Source organism: Zea mays, chromosome 10 (assembly GCF_902167145.1).
Source record: "Zea mays cultivar B73 chromosome 10, Zm-B73-REFERENCE-NAM-5.0, whole genome shotgun sequence".
Lineage (NCBI taxonomy): Eukaryota > Viridiplantae > Streptophyta > Magnoliopsida > Poales > Poaceae > Zea > Zea mays.
In genome coordinates this window covers 135,430,075-135,448,598 of record NC_050105.1, presented here as the reverse complement: position 1 = coordinate 135,448,598, position 18,524 = coordinate 135,430,075, and the positions used below count along the sequence as shown (strand labels likewise).

The window sequence follows — 18,524 nt, the reverse complement described above, 5'->3', positions numbered from 1 at the left end:
TATGGTGATTAAACGAGTAGTAGCGACCGATAAGATAGAAACAACGATTCGGCGAGGATACAGTACTACGGAAGGGACGGCCCAATGGCGAGCGGCATTTTAATATCCACGCACGATGCAAGGAACAGAAAGCATATGGTCACCGATGGTTCGTAGCGACGTCGCCGCCCACGCATTTATGCCGCCGCGCGCCGCGCTGGTACGTTCGAGCGAGCCCTGTGGTCTGGTCTCTCGACGTTTGCCCGGCTAAGCTGCGGAGCCGTCCGACGACCTGCCCGGCCGCGTGCTACTGCATATACACTGCACGTCCCCGTGGTCTGTCGTTCTGTCAACAGTGCCCACGGGACGGGCCCCCGGGCACGACGACGTTGAACGAAACGAACGTTGCTGCCTTGCTGGCGTGAAAGGCGACGCGCGTCGTGCGACGGCCACCAGAGAGTCTCCGCGCTCACGGGATCCGAGCGCCCAGCGGTGCGGGCCAGCTCGTCTCGTCTGAGCACACAGCACAGGGCGATTGCGCTGGGAGCCAATGCGCTGCGCCCGCGGGCCACGGCGGGCCCAATGCCATGATGCGCCGGCCCGGGTCGCCGTCACGTACGCGCGCATGGGTTCCTTCATCCCTTGCCGACTCCCCTGTCAGAAAAAAAAAATACGAGGCCGTGTCCTTCCTGTCAGAATTTAGAAACACATCAAACCTTCCGCTCTCTTCCCTTCCTTTGCGGGCTGCTCTCCAGTTCAGGCGTCCAGCTTCGCCCAGAGTCCAGACACGGCCAACAGTTAAACGCGCCACCGCCACCACGCTCGCACGCACGCCCCACAGGTACAGCTAGCTCCCACCCCTCAACAGCAACAGCTAAGCTTCTCCTAGCAGACAGCAACATGACCGAGGAGGAGGCCAAAAAGGTGGAGGTGGAAGTGGAGGTCACCAAGGCGGCGCCGGCGAAGGAGAACGCCGCCGAAGAGAAGGCCGTCATCCCCGCGACCGAGCCGCCGGCCGCCCAGGAGAAGCCGCCAGCGCCGGCCGACGACTCCAAGGCCCTGGCCATCGTCGAGAGTGAGTACAACTTGCTCTGCTTAATTCTCCCTCTGTGTAGTGGAAGGCTTGCGATGGAAAGGTGGTGTTGGCGTACTGGTTTCTGCTCTAAGAATTCTGAGAAGCTTTCCTCCTCCCTACTCTATGCTTTGGTTCGTCGTCTCTGCACTTCCTGGTAGCTGTACAGTGGGAGTACTAGGTAGGTACTCAGCACTTGTGATCCTTGACAGTTGGTTTGCCTTTTTCTTTTCATGGGTTTCTGGTTTGTTGTTGGCCAACTCATTTGGTCCGACTACTTTTCGCAGAAAACAAAAATTTTCTTCTTAGGAATTCAGAGCTATCTGTGTCAGTCTGTGAGCTGCAATGCAAAGCATATTGGAACCTGCGATCAAGTTCTAATTAAAGTACTCTAGTTCTATCGTTAAAAAAAATACCGGAGTAAATTTGGGACCCATCGGTTTTCAGAGTTATTTACCAGCTTGCTAAATGCTTTTCCCATTTTGTGAGAGTGGTAGCCATCCCTGCCATGGACTCTGGAGGAATTGCTTGCTTGTCAAGTTCTGCAAGGGTACAGGGGTAAAAAAGGTCTAGTGACAGTTCGGGGATCGTTGCCTCACTTCGAAACACAAATTTGATTCTAGGACGTGGCCATCGTACGTAGGTTTCTAGTTCGAGGGTTCTAAAAGTATGCTAGTAGTTGTTTGAATACTAGACATGTAGTATTTCCTTTTGCATGCAATTTATTTTTTAGTGAAGGTTCAGATTTTAATTCAGAAAACGATGGCCAGTTGGAACTATAGAAGTTCAAACGGGCGGCACGGCCCGGTCCGACCCGGGCCCGATTAAGCCCGGCCCGACTAAGCCCGACTATATATCCGTGCCGGGCCGGACCGGGCCACCCAATGGGCTCTACCCTCTGTACGAGCACGGCACCGGTAAGGCACGATCGTGCCGGACTAGCCTGGTAAGCACGGCCCATTTACACAACCGGGCTAGCCCGAGCCCGCAGACATATAAATCCCAGTTCTCGTATCACAAATCACAACTTCACAAAATCTACTGTCTACTGTCACATATAAATACAACTTCACATAATCACAACTTCACAAATCACAACTTGACATATAAATACAGTTCTCGAGAGGAGCGACCGAAGACGGAGGGCCGGTGTGCCGCCAGTCGCGAGAGGAGAGGGGAGAGCTGGAAAGCCGTCGCGCGAGTGAAAGTGAAATAGGTGAATGGACGCTAGGGTTTTCGGCTTCGGGCGGTCGGGTTGGCGGCTGGCCTTTAAATATGCTCACGCCGTAGACGGGCCGATTTCAAAGCCCGATTACCGTCATGTCGTGCCCGGGCCAGCCCAACAGGCCGAAACCGCTGCCGAGCACGGCACGCGCTTCGTGCCAGGCTGGGCCCGGCCCGTTTCCACTCGTGCCGGGCCGTGCCAGTCCCGAGTCAAAATAACGGGCTCCGTGCCGGGCTATCGGGCCGTGGGCTTTCTGGTCATCTATAGTTGGAACCTTCCCGAATTCTTCACTTCTCCCCACCTGTCCGTTCTTGCCTGCTCTTACCTTTCTTCTACCTTTATCCATCCCAGTTTCCTTTAAAATAGCAAAAAAACTAACCCAAATCTTATAATCTGCATGCATTCCGCCCGTTTTCCTATCTCAGTATAATGACCTGCAGGCGCAGCTCTCATGGCCAAGAAAACTAAATCCTAAACTCTATAGAAGGATTCGAAGTTTCATGCTAAGAGGAAAAGAATCAGACTGAAACAAAGGGCAGTTCTTCCTATTTTTTCTTCAAATCATGGAGGAGTTAGTTGGGTATTGGAACAGACAAGTTATGTTGTTTTTCTACTTTGTTATTCAATTTGTATCAGTGAGTACAAATTTCAAATGGTAGATGAATCATGATAAGGTTATGATATTTTTTAACTGGCTTCTTTAGCTCTCTCTCTCTCTCTCATATTAACATGCCCAATCACAGCTTGCAAAAGATTGGCTATTGCTTTCTGTTGCTGCTACATCTTCAAAGATGTACATCAGTTCCTTGCACACGTGGGCAAATGATGAAATCATGCGCTCTAAAGTATCCAGTTTCACTATTTCTTTTTAGAAAAGGGATTATATAATTCCAGCCGCTGCATGTAAATATGTATAAAGCTGTCCAACAAACAACGATTAAGAAAGTTACTCCCAACAGCAGCAACAAAATAAGGATACAACACAAACATAACATGCGAGTCCAAGGCAGAGACAAAATACAAGCTACTATAATGTGATCCTGCTAACAATTCCATCTATTGGAAGCGAAAATTTGCATCATGGTCATTTCAAGCAGACGACATCCTAGCTTTATTTGTGGTTCGTCTTCTCCCTTTAGCAGTATTGCTCACTCCCTCATCCAGTACGTTTCCCTGAAGACTACCTGCAAAGAAATAGGCACTTGTGCATTGTTAAAAACATCATTTCTGCATAACCAAATTGCCCAGCAAAAGGCACAAGTTCCAAACCAAATCTTGTTCCTAAGGTTCCCCTCTACCCCTTCCATCCACCTTCCAAACATATGATGTATGCTTCTAGGTGGTAAGATATTAAAGGAGACATGAACACACCACCATACACATCTAGCAATAAAAAAAGTGTTGAATGAATTCATCCAAAATACATGCAACACACTTTAAACTTCCTTTCCATTGCTTTTTTGCTAGGTTATCTTTGGTAAGAACTATGTTCTTGATAAGATACCACATAAAAACCTTAATCTTCAGTTTCACTAATGGCTACGCAGATATACAAAATAATTTCCTGCAAATTGAATTTACTTCTACTGTTTAAATGGTTAAAAATATGAACTACTAATCAACAGAACACAATTACACAATGGGTGCCAAATTTGAACTCGTATTCCAGGCAACTAGATAATCTTATCTCTTTTATCATGTTGACCTATCTTCTGTTATATGCCTATATTAATCGTACAAATCCTACTCATGCACAACCAAAGTTGTTTTGCCCGGAACTAGATAACTTTCTCGAGGGAAGAAAACTTAGCAAGATGCCAACGCCCTTGTATACAAGCGGAACACATTCTAATTAATCAACCCACAAACTATATTCTAAAAATTTGTTAAACACAGCACAAATACATAAAAGAAGATTCATCTTTTTTTTTGTCGCTAGTTTTTTTAAATTATTTTGCATTAACCATTCCGGTGACCTGGTCATGGATTTTGCCAACCATTTTGTTTTAAGGGAAAGGCAAGAGCACCGCCGCTCAATTAATATGAAGAGCAAAAGACCGACCATTGACACTCAAAAGTTTAAACTGATAAGAAAAGATAAACAATTCACTTATTATATTGTAACACCCTCCCTCAGGTCCAGGACCGAGCAACAATTATTTTATTTGAATTTTGCTAACTAGGATTCAAAATCGAGACCTCTCACTCTGTCTTTGATGCTATGTTAAGTTGCATGCATCAACTATTTTAATCCAAAAGTTTAAACTGATAGGAATAGGTGGATAATTCACTGCTATTATATTTCAAAACTATCTATACTCTCTATCGTTTTATAGTTCGTGTGGTTTAGAATAAGATTAATCCTACGCATGCAGGACCATACTAGTCAAATAAGAGAAAGGACATCTACAATCTTTCTCACTAAACAAGCTATCCAAACATCATTCACACATGATCTAGACACAAATAAGTTGTGCATGAAGTGCTTGCTCCTGCACAGATAATAGTATAGTGACATAATTACATTTTGCTCTGTGATGCTAATGGGTTGGATTGGATCAGGGGCGAAGCTAGCTTATGTGTTGAGGTTGCAAATGCACCCCAAAAAAGGAATTATATAGCTTACGTGTTGAGGTTGCAAATGCACCCCTAGAAAAAAATCTTGTGCAACCATAAAGCCAAATGCACCCTCCTCATATTATCTCTAGCTTCGCCACTGCATTGGATCATTGATCAAAATACAACCACTTGCTAGCATCTTTCTTATACATCAAATTGTTTAGCAAAATTTGTTCATGAATCTGAATTTAGTTTTTGCACAAAAGCAGACATAAATTCTCTATTTTACTGTCTTTCCAAAAGTTGCAGATAAATCTACTCCTGAGAAGCCTATCGCTGAGAAGCAAGGGGGCTCCAGTATCAGAGGTAATTATTGAATAATTGTCTTATCATCGAGATTGAGTCATGTGTACAACTATGCACATTAAAACTTGAAACATGATCTGCAGATCTCGCTCTTGCAAGGGTGGAAACGGAGAAGAGGAACTCTCTGATTAAAGCATGGGAAGATAATGAGAAGGCAAAAGCTGATAACAAGTATGTTTGTCCCCTTTTCCGATTCCCTTGAAATCATCTTCAGTGGAACCATTATTTGTTAGTTGCAGTAGATACAATTTGCAATGACTCCTTCAGTCATCTATAATTATTTCATCAAAGAAATTGTAAGTTTAGTGCATGTTCTGTCGATGATATTTCTAGCATTACAACCATGGCAGTGTGGATATAAAATTTTGCTCAATCCAAATTAAAATTAGAAAAGTCATAAAGCAAACAAGATAACATAGTATGTCAACAACAACAATAACAAAGGTCTCAAGCAAATTGGGGTAGGATAGATCCAACATAAATTATAAATCAGTAAAGTTCATACACATATATAGTTGTTTTTCATGTGCTCTTGTTAAAGGCTAAATCTTTAGATATATTTTATCCTTTCAAGCCTCATTTTACGGTCTATTCCCATATCAATTTTATCCTTCTTCTGTCTCTCTCTCTCTATTACTGTGGCGCCTTAGGATCCCACTATACACTAGTGACTGTAGAGGTCTTTGTTAGACATGTCCAAACCATCTTAACTAGTATTGGACAAACTTTTTTAGATTGGTGCTACCCCTATTTTATCACGATTATGATCGTCCTGAATTAAATCTCTTCTTGTATGACCATAAATCCAACACAACACATATATTTTTACAACACCTATTTGTTAAACATATCATCTTTTTTGTAGGCCAATATTTTGCAACGTACAATATATAAGGTCTAATCGTCGTCCTATAAAACTTGTCTTTTAGCTTTTGTACTATCCTCTTGTCGTATAGAACGTCAGAAGCTTTACAATACTTCATCTACCCTATTTTGATTCTATGGCTAACATGTTCATCAAAATCTTCATCTCTATGTAGCATTAATTCTAAATGTCACTACTCAACCTTCTGAATCAACATCTCCTTTCTCGTGTGTAGTAGTGCCAAAGTCATATCTCATATATTCAATTTTAGTTATATTGAGTCTGAAAATCTCTTCGGACTCTGGAGTCTTCCGTCAAAACTCTAGTTTTCTATTTACTCATGCCCGGCTTTTATCAACTAGTATTACATCGTCTGTCAAAAGCATATACCAAGGGATATTCTATTATATGTCCCTTGTGACCTTATCCATCACTAAGGCAAAAAGGTAAAAGTTCAAAGTTGACGTTTGATGTAGTCATATTCTAACCGACAAGTCATCCATGTCTTTGGGCCTATTTGGGATAGCCTTTTCCTGTAGAGTTTTTCTAGGAAACTGAATTCCTGGATAATCTAGTTGTCATGAGAATTTGACCATCATGGGGCTTGCGTGTGGAAGAAGATGAAAGGGTCTACACGGTTTAGGGTTTAGGAAGCGACATATTCCTCTCATTGTGATGACTTAGCGATTTCTGTATTCACGTTGATTTGGGTAATTTTCACAGAAGTAGTTCTCATATAAGCGACTAAAAAACGAAGCATTTAGCTGCTAGAAGCTAATTCTGACATCAAGTCAACCAGAAGATGAAATAAATAGAGACTTTATCACTTGTTCGAACACTAGTCACAACATTAATGTACATGTCTTCAATGAGTTTAATATACTTTGTTGAAAATTTATGTTTGTCCAAACCCCACCACATAATATTTATTGGTATTTTGTCATAAGTCGTCTCCAAGTCAATGAAAACTATTTGTAGGTCGTTCTTTTTCATATACTACTACATAAGGATAAGAGTGTTGGCTATCAACATGTCAAAAGCTACATCAAAGTCTAAGGCTTCCTCTCTCTCTCCTAATTCCTGCTACCATAGCCAAAACCTTTATGAACCAGCTTAGAACTTATAATTATTGTACCTATATATCTATTGAGATCTTGTCCAATGAAAAGCCTCTAACTAATATATATGGCTCTTACCATGTCATCTAAGTCTTCCTACAAAAGTCTCTTAACACTCTTATCGTGGCCTACTTAGGAGACATACATGCTAATTACGTTCAATACGAAATCACCTATGATAAGCTTTGCTAGGATGAACCTATATTCTTGTCTTTTCACTTCCAAAAACCATTTTTGAGGCGCTTGAATAAAAAATCCTATTATATTTCTATTTACAGTTGTCCCTGTGTATCAAAGCTTGAAGATAGTATTATATACTTCATTCGTCTTCTGACCCGTTCATTTAGTTTCTTGGACACATAATATATTTACATGTGTTCTATTTATTTTCTCAACTAACTCTCTTAACTATAAGTGACCCTACGTTCTAACTAACTAAATGGATCCTAGTTGGTTTGACTAGCTTCCTTACCCTTCACATCCAACGATGACGTGAAGACACTTGCACATTTTTCCATTAGACATGGGCGTCAAGCCATCAATGTAGCACGCCACTAAGGAAGCAATGACCCAACAAATCATAAATACAACGTGCCAGTAAGGGGCATTAACCTGACCCTTGTCTATTCAACACCATACCCGGGTTTTGATATGGCACGTTGTTAAGAGAGTTACACACCAATGAATTTCTTTCGGTTTCGTCTTCACTAGAATGGCTAGGTTTAACACTGACTCACCAGGCCTATCATAACCCTCATTTACTAGAGCTTGGGACCTAATATGTTGAGACAACATAGGTGAAGTTAGGATAACATAGGGCGTGTTTGGTTCGGCTTTTTTCTGACCAGCTTTTCTGAAAAGCTGGCTGTGGGGAAAAGCTGACTGTTGTGAAAAGCTGGTGGTTAGAATTTAGGTGTTTGGTTCGCCAGCTGTGCAGAAAAGTTGTTCTTGAGAATCTACGTGTTTGGATAATCAGATTCTCATATTGCAGATTCTGTTCGAACAAACGATAAAATGAAACCCATAACGAACAAAAGGTCATTACACAATAATTAGTGGAGTTGATTACATCATAAGTACCGTTACATTGACATACTTAACTACGACACTAATGCATTAGCAATTGCATCTCAAAAAGCAATCATGTCTAACTCATCAGATGTGCTACTACTACTCTCACCTAAAGGTACATCATGACTGATGCTATTAGGTCCTAGTTCATCAAAGTCTCTATCGTGTAGAGCACTCTCTCTAATGAAGTTATGCAATGTCATACAAGCAATAATTATCTTGGATTGTTTGGTAAGCGAAAAAGAAGGGAGACTTAATAGAACTCGCCACATGCCCACAAGAAAATGCCAAGAGCTTCCATAGTACTGACACCCCGGCTTTTAAGCAGATCATAATTGTCCACCAATGTGTCATGCAATCGTCTAAAAACAGTTCGTCGCATGCGAAACATATCAAAGCAGTCGTTACTATTCTCCAACGTTCTCTCCACCCATTGAATACCAGTTTCAACCAATGTTCTTCTAGAAACCTGACTGAAAGTCCTGCCCCAAATGTCTACAACATATATAGCAACCACCAATTCTGCATCTGTGTCATCCATTTCATTATCATATGTGTGTGCAGCAGGGTCACACATCTGCATGCACACAAACAACAGACACATATTCATATGTAACCACAGTTTATAAGTCTCATATTAATGTACAACCACAGTTTACAAGCCACATATATTCATGTGTCAAAGGAGACAGAAAGTTCACAGATTCACATTGTTCACAAGCTGACAACTCTGATTATTGAAATACAAGTTCAATCGAATATCTCGAAAAATGTTTCACCGGGAAAATGAAGCGTACGACAAGACTCATAACAATAAAACGACAAGACTCATAACACAGACAGAAACAACCATAATACTGAACATAAGCCTCTGTTGTCGGACGACCAGCATCTAAGTGCACTTTTTAAGATCTATCTCGTAAGCATTGCGAAGCCAAGCGATCCTTCCTTCTTTTGTCTGCAGTGTTGCAAAAACACCTCTATACTTTTTCTCAATCAATAGATGAGTGGCAAACAAATGTAGTTGGCTGCCTTCTGGTGATCTATCATCGATAACTTGTTGCAACTGCGCCTTAACCTCAACTCGAACTGGGTCATTGTCAGCAGAGGTAATGGACTTGTTAGTGGTCATTGAACGCGACTCAAAAGCATCCACTAGTCTTTTCATGTACTCTTCCCTCGAATCTTTTTTCTTCTTTGGTTTAGGAGAATCATGCCGCATCTTACGCTTCCCAGTCGCATTTGTGCATGGGTCGGGTGTGCTGTTTTCACCCCCACCTAAAGTGGCTTCGAAATGATCATCAGATGATGAATTAGCATTCTCGACGCCAGGAACCAGGGTTCTTTCATTTGTGCAGACAATGGGTCCAAACATAACCTTTAGCTCGTCCTCATTCTCTAGGGGGGCTGTTTTGAACATAATACACCCTGGCATTGCCTGCAGCAACATTGTATTTCCTACTTTGAGATGGCCATTACTACTGTTAATCTAAAAATTAAAAATTAGTCTACTTACTTCATTTTGCTTAGCCCACCACTCATCTGGAGCACTGATTGAACCAGTATGAGGGTCTCGACCAAGACCTGTAGCCCTTTCATTAAGAGTTTTCCACTGTGTGAACATTCTCTTTAAGGTGTCCCACCTATTCTTCATTTGATCCCTGGTGTAAGTGCGACCAGTGCGTTCCTTAAACTTTCTTATGAGGTTAGCATACCCTTCGGCATTTAGAAATTGTTGTGGCCTGTTCCGTGCATTGACCTCTTCTACACAAATTTCGGTGTAAATTTTTGTTGCTCTACTATCCCACTTTGCAATCATTTTGCCAGACTTGTCCATCTAGTGCAAAACAAGTGTAGACGATTGAAAATACGTATTGAAGTGCACTTACTAAGAAAACAAAATGAACAAGTAAGAGACCATAATAACATAAGGTAGTAGCATAAGGAGTCAGATTAAGTTTGTCATAATTACATATACAGACTGAACAAATTGAAGTGCTGCTGGACACAAAAGCACAGGGAACACTATATAACTGCTCATTAAGCAAAAGGCTGATCTATCCCTGTTAAACTACCATCTTATTCAAAGGTTCACCATGGTCTAAGTTAAACCTCATTGTCACTAAACGAAGGCATTTGGTCCGAGTCATATTCTAGACCCCAGAAGTTTTCAAAGTGCTCCGCAAAGTCCCAATCTGGAGTAAGGTAGTCGTCAGCTGGGGGTGGTGAGGACAAGGCTGACGGTTCGTAGCTGCTGTCACCCGGGTTGTTAACGTTGTTCACGTTGTCCAAATTCTCTTGCAACACCAGAGAGTCTTGCTCAAGCATGCAAGCTATGTCCTCCAATGCTACACGAAGTTTGGTGGCGTCAAATGAGGTCAACCCGCGTTCTGGCCGGATTGTTTCCCGGGCTACAGAAAATAGCTTGTCCGCAATCTCTTGCATCCTTCCAATTGCCTTGTCGGCTATGGAGTCTGCTGAATCCATCTGATGTGGATTTAGGTGGTCAGTTTACTACAGAAGGGGACAATCTAAGTTCCATGTAGTGACATGATTTGCGTGCTAACATGGACAAAGTTTGGTTGAAGCTATTAACATACAGGTAGTAACAAACAGAGAATGAACTGAACCGTGAACATACAGGTTGTGACAAACAAACGTAGAAGTGATCACTGCACATATAATACTTATACAAAAGAACAATGGTATCCCTAGGTAACAATAAACATATGACCATCCCAGCTCTCGTCTCACCCACAAATGACAGCACATATATAAATTGGTTGTGCCCATGTGGACAGTAAAGTGCGCAAGAAATTGTGTATGAAATTACCTTGGTTGCACTTGATCTTGGAACCGAAGACGAACAACTCGAGTTGATACGGAAATATGTAGGCGACAATGCACAAAAATCTCTCTGTTACTACGACGTTCCATACCCTTGAAGATGAAGTGAAGTAACTGGAGAGGAGGGGCGGCGTGTGTCGGGATCGATGCCCAACCCTAGCAACAGTAAAGGAGGGAGCGGGGTGGCTCGGGATGGAGGCGAGGTACTCCATACCTGCGAAGATGCCAACGCGATGGTCGGGGACCGGAGGAACTTGCACGACGGACAAGGGCGCCGGTGTCACTGCGGCAACCATAGTGATAGTAGACGCGGCCCGATCTTCCGTGAGATACGATAATTTGATTGAGTGGAGATCTCGACATTGATGATCCAAGGCTCCGAGCGAATGGTTCCTCGCAATCACTACACCACGGATCCGTTGGTTATCACCCGTGACACACGAATGACCTCGCCACGAAGGCTTATCCCTGCAAGCGCAATCAAGAACACAAGCAAGAACAGGAAAGAACCGCAACCAAAATTGTATTGATTACGGGAGGGGGTCTCACAAGCCGATGACAGCGACACTGTTCGTTGACAGAATTGATCTAAGCAAAACCCAAACCTAAATGTGGCGGCGGCTACTGAATAAATAGAGTATTAGGGTGTGCGTGACCCCTGGACTCGCCCCTAATGGGCTCTGACGCGATACACGGCCCAACGGCCCAACAGACGGTGTCGCAACACCAAAACAGAATCTGAACGCTGACTTGTTTCGACGATTCCCGTTGACTCCGGATGAATTTTAGGGTGGAATTAGTTGGGTTGGTTGGATAATCTCGTTATCTTTCCAACCATATCCAGTCTGTCGCAATCGGAGTCCGGATGCATCTTGGGCGTCCATTTTAGTGCAGACTGGTCCTGGAACCCGAGATGGAGTCACAGCTGACTCGAACTTGATCTCCTTCCTGTTGTGGACGCCCTTGCTGCTCCTCCTCAACACCTAGGCCTTTCCCAAGTCCTTGTTGGTCCTCTCCAAGGTTCCTAATCCTCAAAACATCCATGGCCCCAAGCGTAAGCTCTGAAACACAATTGACTAGGGTAGAATGTACCTGGAGATTTAGTTGTCGTGCACGCGATCGTGTTATCGGTCCATTCATTGTATGTATAGAAGTGATGTCCTCATCATCCTCCTCCTCTTGAATTGGAGTCGTCCTCGACTCGATCTCATCTTTGTCACCCATATTTGGCTTCAAATCTGAAATATTAAAGGTGGGACTAACCTGAAAATCTGGAGGCAACTCAGGTGGTAATCCAGGGGGTATCTCAGAGGGAAACACATCCATATACTGTTGCAAAGGGTTAGCAATAGCCGGTGGCAAAGTAATAGACTTATCATCAATGGAATAGAAAACATTTTTGCACACTAAGGCATAGCAAAGTCCAACAGAGGCATGTAACTCATCAAGATCAGATCTAGTGGCTAGCAAAGTAGGAGTTTTTAACTTAATAGGTTGCTGATTTTCAGAGTTCAAAACACCTTTTTGCTTAGCATTAGTCTTTTTCTCATGTTCAAAGTGGACAATTTCAGTGGGAGTCATAGGAAGCAACACAATTTTCTTTCCCTTATGCATGAAAGTATATTTATTAGATCTACCATGGTGAATAGCATCAGTATGAAACTCCCAAGGACGTCCCAGTAAAAGAGAGCAAGCATCCATAGTCACCACATCGAAATCAGCAAAGTCATGGTAAGAGGCAATAGAAAAATGCACCCTTGCTGTTTTTGTTACCTTGAACTTACCGCTGTTGTTAAACCATTGAATGTGATAAGGGTGGGGATGCTCTCGTGTGGTCAAGCCAAGCTTCTTGACCACCTCAACGTTCACCAAGTTGTTGCAGCTACCACCGTCAATGATGGTATGTACACGGCAGTCCTTGACGATGAGGAACATGTTGAAAAGGTTGTGGCGCTGTCTGTTGTCGTCGTCACTAGCCGTGGTACTCAAAGCTCGTTGCACAATCAAGGCCTTATAGGTCTCGATCGCTGTTGTACCAAGAACCTCTTCATCACCATCATAAGTCTCTGCAATGTTAGCTCCAACAGTATCTTCATCTTCAACATCAGAAGCACTAACATACCCACCATCACCAGTAGCAATGTATGCCCATTTGCTGGGGCAATCTCGCTGAATATGACCAAGTCCCTGGCAGCGGTGGCATTTGATGTCGGAGGAGCGGCCTGTGGAAGAGGTGGTCGTAGCAAGTTTTGCTGCAACACCCGAAGGTACAGTGGAAGATGTGGACGTCCGTACGCCCGAAGATGATGACGCCTTGGCTGGCGTGGAGCGAAAGTGCTGCTCCTCCGTTGTTGACGACCCTGCAATTCTTTTTCTGCCAACATAGAAAGATGGAACAAGCGTTGTATAGAATGATATTCTTTATAATCAACAATATCCTGAATCTCCCGCCTCAATTCCCCATAAAACCTAACCATTTGATCCTCCGGATCCTTAACTACCCCACATCGTAGCATACCTTTCTGAAGTTCTTGGTAGTATTCGTGTACCGACATGTCTCCCTGATCTAAGCGTTGCAATTTTTTTCGAAGATCATGTCTATAAGAAGGGGGGACAAAGCGAGCTCGCATCTCCTCTTTTAACGAATTCCATGTTTGTGGTGCAGCACGTGTGTTAACAAGTTCATTCCACCAAATGGTAGCAAAATCTCTAAATTCACTAGTGGCTTGTCTAACCCTATGCTGCTCAGGAACAAGATGGGAATTAAATTTTTGTTCTACTGTCATCTCCCAGTCTAAGTAAGCTTCGGCATCATAAGAACCCATGAACAGTGGAATAGAAAACTTAATCTTAGCAAATGGATCATGGTATGGTTCAGGATTATGATGACGACGTCTACCATTACCTCCCATACCTTGTCGATTACGTGCGAAGCGTTGTGGCAGCGGTGCATAAACATCGTTGTCATCGTTGTCGTCGTCCACAGGAGAGTGATATGGGGCTGGAGTTGTTGGTGGGGGACGAGCCTCCAGTACGTCCATGCGTGTAACAAGTTTATCAACTCGTCGATCAAGCTGCTCATAGGATGTCGCCGCAGAGTCCTGGTATTTTTTAAAAGCTTTAGTCATCGCGTGCATCATCTCCTTCAATTCCAGCTGAGAGACACACTCATCGTCGTTAAGCTTAGGCCCCTTGTCCTTGTCCATTTGATTCATTGGTTCTGTCATTGTTAGCACAAACAGAGAGAAAAAGGCAACAAACAATGTGAACCCTACAACTATCTCTCAGGGTGGTGGTGGTGGTGGTGGAATACAAATTATGAAGCGTCTTACCCCGCTCTTACAACGCTTTTACCAGCACTGCAGGTGGCAAACAGTGATCGGTGTGACTGTCCAACGAGCGTGAGTGTGATTGCAAAGGAGTACCTGTTCTGCTCGAGAGAAAGCTGGAGTTCTGGGAAGGCTGACTAAATATATATATGTGGCACACAAGTCAGTAACAGATAGCAATGCTGAATAAGTGTTCCAAGTACTCGTCCTAGTTGCTGGCCTAGAAAATGTAATAGAACAGTTGGACCAAGGCACAAGAAAGGAGGTACAAGTATATGGGTGCAGCAAGAAAACAGGCTTGGGGCAAAATAATCACAGAGGTGCACAGAACACTGACGTTTCTGGTTATGTGCTACCCTTCTTTTTTTTGCGATTTTCTTTTTTTGCAAATATATTTTTTTATATTTTTCTATTTTGCAGCAGCACATAAGAAGATAACACACCAAGTTTCAGATTTTTTTGTGCAATGACGCGTCTTCTGGAATTTCTGCAAGTTTGCCCTAAAATCGGTATAAATGTTTGAAAAATGAAAAGTCCTATTTCCCAGCCGAATTTGAGAATTTTAAAAAGAGCAAATCCGGCAAAGCCGGAAAGAATCGGATGCAAAATTTAATTCTGTGCGATTTGAAAAAAATGGGCCCGATTCGAGTTCCGAGGCGAAAGTTACGGTCGTTTTAAGTTTGGACTCCAAATCAGGGTTTCTAGCGAGGTGTTGGAAGGGTGGGAGTTCGGTTTTGTGGATAGGGTCGGTTTTAGAGATAGAATTTATTTTGTGGATAAGGTCGGTTGTAGAGATAGGATCTATTTTGTGGATAGGGTCGGTTTTAGAGATAGGATTTGGTTTGTGGATATGGTCGGTTTTAGAGATAGGATCTGTTTTGTGGATATGGTCGGTTTTATAGATAGGATCTGTTTTGTGGATAGCGTCAGTTTTTGAGATAGGATATGTTTTGTGGATAGAGTCGGCTTTGTAGGATGGAAGCGGATGGACACAATCAAACTGAACCAAAACAAATCTAATCCAGCAACCAAACTCAACTAGAACACGAACTCAGAACTGCAGACTCTAAAACTGAATTGTGCAAATGCTAAGGCGATGGTTTTAGGTCGGAATAAACTGATCGTAATTTTTTTGGCTTTTGTGGACTATGGGACGAAACAAAACTAATCTAAAGGTAGAATTATACCTCACGGACAACCTGGAAATCTGATACCAATTGATAGTAGACGCGGCCCGATCTTCCGTGAGATACGATAATTTGATTGAGTGGAGATCTCGACGTTGATGATCCAAGGCTCCGAGCGAACGGTTCCTCGCAATCACTACACCACGGCTCCGTTGGTTATCACCCGTGACACACGAATGACCTCGCCAGGAAGGCTTATCCCTGCAAGTGCAATCAAGAACACAAGCAAGAACAGGAAAGAAACGCAACCAAAATTGTATTGATTACGGGAGGGGGTCTCACAAGCCGATGACGGCGACACTGTTCATTGACAGAATTGATCTAAGCAAAACCCAAACCTAAATGTGGCGGCGGCTACTGAATAAATAGAGTATTAGGGCGTGCGTGACCCCTGGACTCGCCCCTAATGGGCTCCGACGCGATACACGGCCCAACGGCCCAACAGACGGTGTCGCAGCACCAAAACAGAATCTGAACGCTGACTTGTTTCGACGATTCCCGTTGACTCCGAATGAATTTTAGGGTGGAACCAGTTGGGTTGGTTGGATAATCTCGTTATCTTTCCAACCATATCCAGTCTGTCGCAATCGGAGTCCGGATGCATCTTGGGCGTCCATTTTAGTGCAGACTGGTCCTGGAACCCGAGATGGAGTCACAGCTGACTCGAACTTGATATCCTTCCTGTTGTGGACGCCCTTGCTGCTCTTCCTCAACACCTAGGCCTTTCCCAAGTCCTTGTTGGTCCTCTCCAAGGTTCCTAATCCTCAAAACATCCATGGCCCCAAGCGTAAGCTCTGAAACACAATTGACTAGGGTAGAATGTACCTGGAGATTTAGTTGTCGTGCACGCGATCGTGTTATCGGTCCATTCATTGTATGTATAGAAGTGATGTCCTCATCACATAGCGACACAGGAAACAGTGAAGGAAACGCGGCAGTGGGAGGAGAAGACGGTGGGGATGGACAAGTTCGCGGAGGAGTAGTCCGTACCTGCGAAGACGACGAGATGCGGCGAGGAGAGGGTCCGGCGGCGGTGCGTTGGGCGCGGACCGGCAGTCCGGTGGCTTGGCGGCGGCGGCGGTGCGTTGCAGGGGTAGAACCCTAGCGAAGTGCGCAGGGGCTTCTATCCGAAGCCAAGTGAGCGCGGCTTCGCGAGGACCGTGGGCGGTCGGCTTCTTACCCAAGCGCTTCGCGCAGAAGCCGCGCCAAAATTTTGTCGTTTGGTTCCAGCTTCAGCTTCTGGCGGCCAGAAGCCGCCCAGAAGCTGAACCAAACGGCACCATAGTATGTCAATTGAAAGATGTTTTATTGTGAGTCTTCACTAGAATGGCTAGGTTTAACAACACCAAGCCTATCACAACCCTTGTTTACTAGGGCTTGGGACATGATATGTTGAGACAATATAGGCAGAGTTAGGATGACCCAGTATGTCAATTGGGAGATGTCTTATTTAGATTCTTAATATCCAATAGAAGTTGATATAATCTATATATAGGTGATGTGGATTCCTAACTTGAATTAATGGGCACAATTATGACAGGGCTACTAAGAAAGTATCTGTTATTCTTTCATGGGAGAACACAAAGAAAGCAAACATAGAAGCTGAAATGAAGAAGATTGAGGTAATTTCTTCGTTCTCTTCATTGCCCTTTTAGTAGAAGGAATGGTCTTTTTTATCGTCTGGTATGTGCACTTACTAAGTTTAAATATCTCTTATATTTTAATAGAGACTCAATCACCGATAACAATTAGTCAATTATGGAGGACGCCGCAAAAGGATAGATCCAGTAGAACTAATATGCCACCCCTAAAAGGTGATATCATCATAACTATGCTCATATAATTTATTCATGTTCAGGAACAACTGGAAAAGAAGAAAGCTGAATATGCTGAGAAGATGAAAAACAAGGTTGCAATGATCCACAGGGAAGCCGAAGAGAAGCGAGCGATGGTGGAGGCAAAGCGCGGCGAGGAGGTCCTGAAGGCCGAGGAGATGGCTGCCAAGTATCGGGCCACCGGCCACGCCCCTAAGAAGCCCATTGGGTGCTTCGGAGCCTAAGAAATGTTCCAAGTCACACCGAGCAGAAAGTGAGAAACCTCAACCAGTGATTGCTTGGTCACCTCGCTCTATCAAGTGTGTAGTGTGTGTTCGAAAGTGTGTAAGTCCTACTGCTCCTGTATATATAGATATCGCTTCCAAGACGTGTACATGTTGGATGCTTGATGTGAAACTTTTTTATGTATAGTTAAGGAGTCACACTGTTGTTTTCGTTGTTGTTGACATTTAAGTGGATTTTTTTGTTGTTCTCCTTGTGTTGGTATTTTTTGTCCCTGTCTCTTTGTTCCTTACTACTGATTTAAGTTTCTGTCCATGTGCATCTATGATTTTCTTTTCATTTACATGTTTTTTGTATAACCTGAATAGCCCTCGTGCTTAAGTACCAATCTCCTGAAACGATTTCTGTCTGAAAAATACTATGAGTTGGTAACTGGTAAGAGGTGAACAGTGAAAACTCAAAAAGGTTTTCGTGAGAAATATATATTTTTAAAATAGTACTATTAGTCATAAAAGTCTGATAGCATGTAAGCAAGCGACATTCATTCCCTTCATTCTTCAAGGAGATTCTGCTCGTTTGTGCTGCATCCGGGGTAGGCACCAATGCTATAATTTTTTGCTGTAAAGCGAGTTTGAAGGGTCAGCAAAAGCTTTGTCGAAATACATTAGTAGGTAAAAAGTTTTGAAAAACAAGCTTTACGCGACTTGTGAATAAATATGTACAACTTTTGCAGAGTATAAAACTAATATAGCAGCGTTCTCACAGTCAAGAACGGCTCGGACCATCACATGATTAACTTATAGAGTTAAAATAAATTAGACGTGCATTTTATTGTTGGTATTGCCTTTA

At 43.2% G+C, this 18,524-nt stretch overlaps 1 protein-coding gene across 2 annotated transcripts; it reads left to right on the top strand.

The window, feature by feature from the left end:
- The first annotated feature begins 71 nt into the window (after window positions 1-71).
- Window positions 72-17,942, top strand: LOC100280835 (remorin). Of its 2 annotated transcripts, none has more exons than XM_008663658.4 (5): window positions 72-1,054; window positions 5,145-5,201; window positions 5,285-5,372; window positions 17,159-17,240; window positions 17,477-17,942. In XM_008663658.4, exons 1-5 carry the CDS (start codon window positions 880-882, stop codon window positions 17,675-17,677), a joined length of 603 nt encoding a protein of 200 aa, XP_008661880.1. In that variant the 5' UTR covers window positions 72-879; the 3' UTR covers window positions 17,678-17,942. The 2 variants fall into 2 exon arrangements, with proteins under 2 accessions (XP_008661880.1, NP_001147227.1); NM_001153755.2 differs by having other exon boundaries at window positions 741-1,054; window positions 5,139-5,201; window positions 17,477-17,927.
- Window positions 17,943-18,524: the final 582 nt, after the last annotated feature.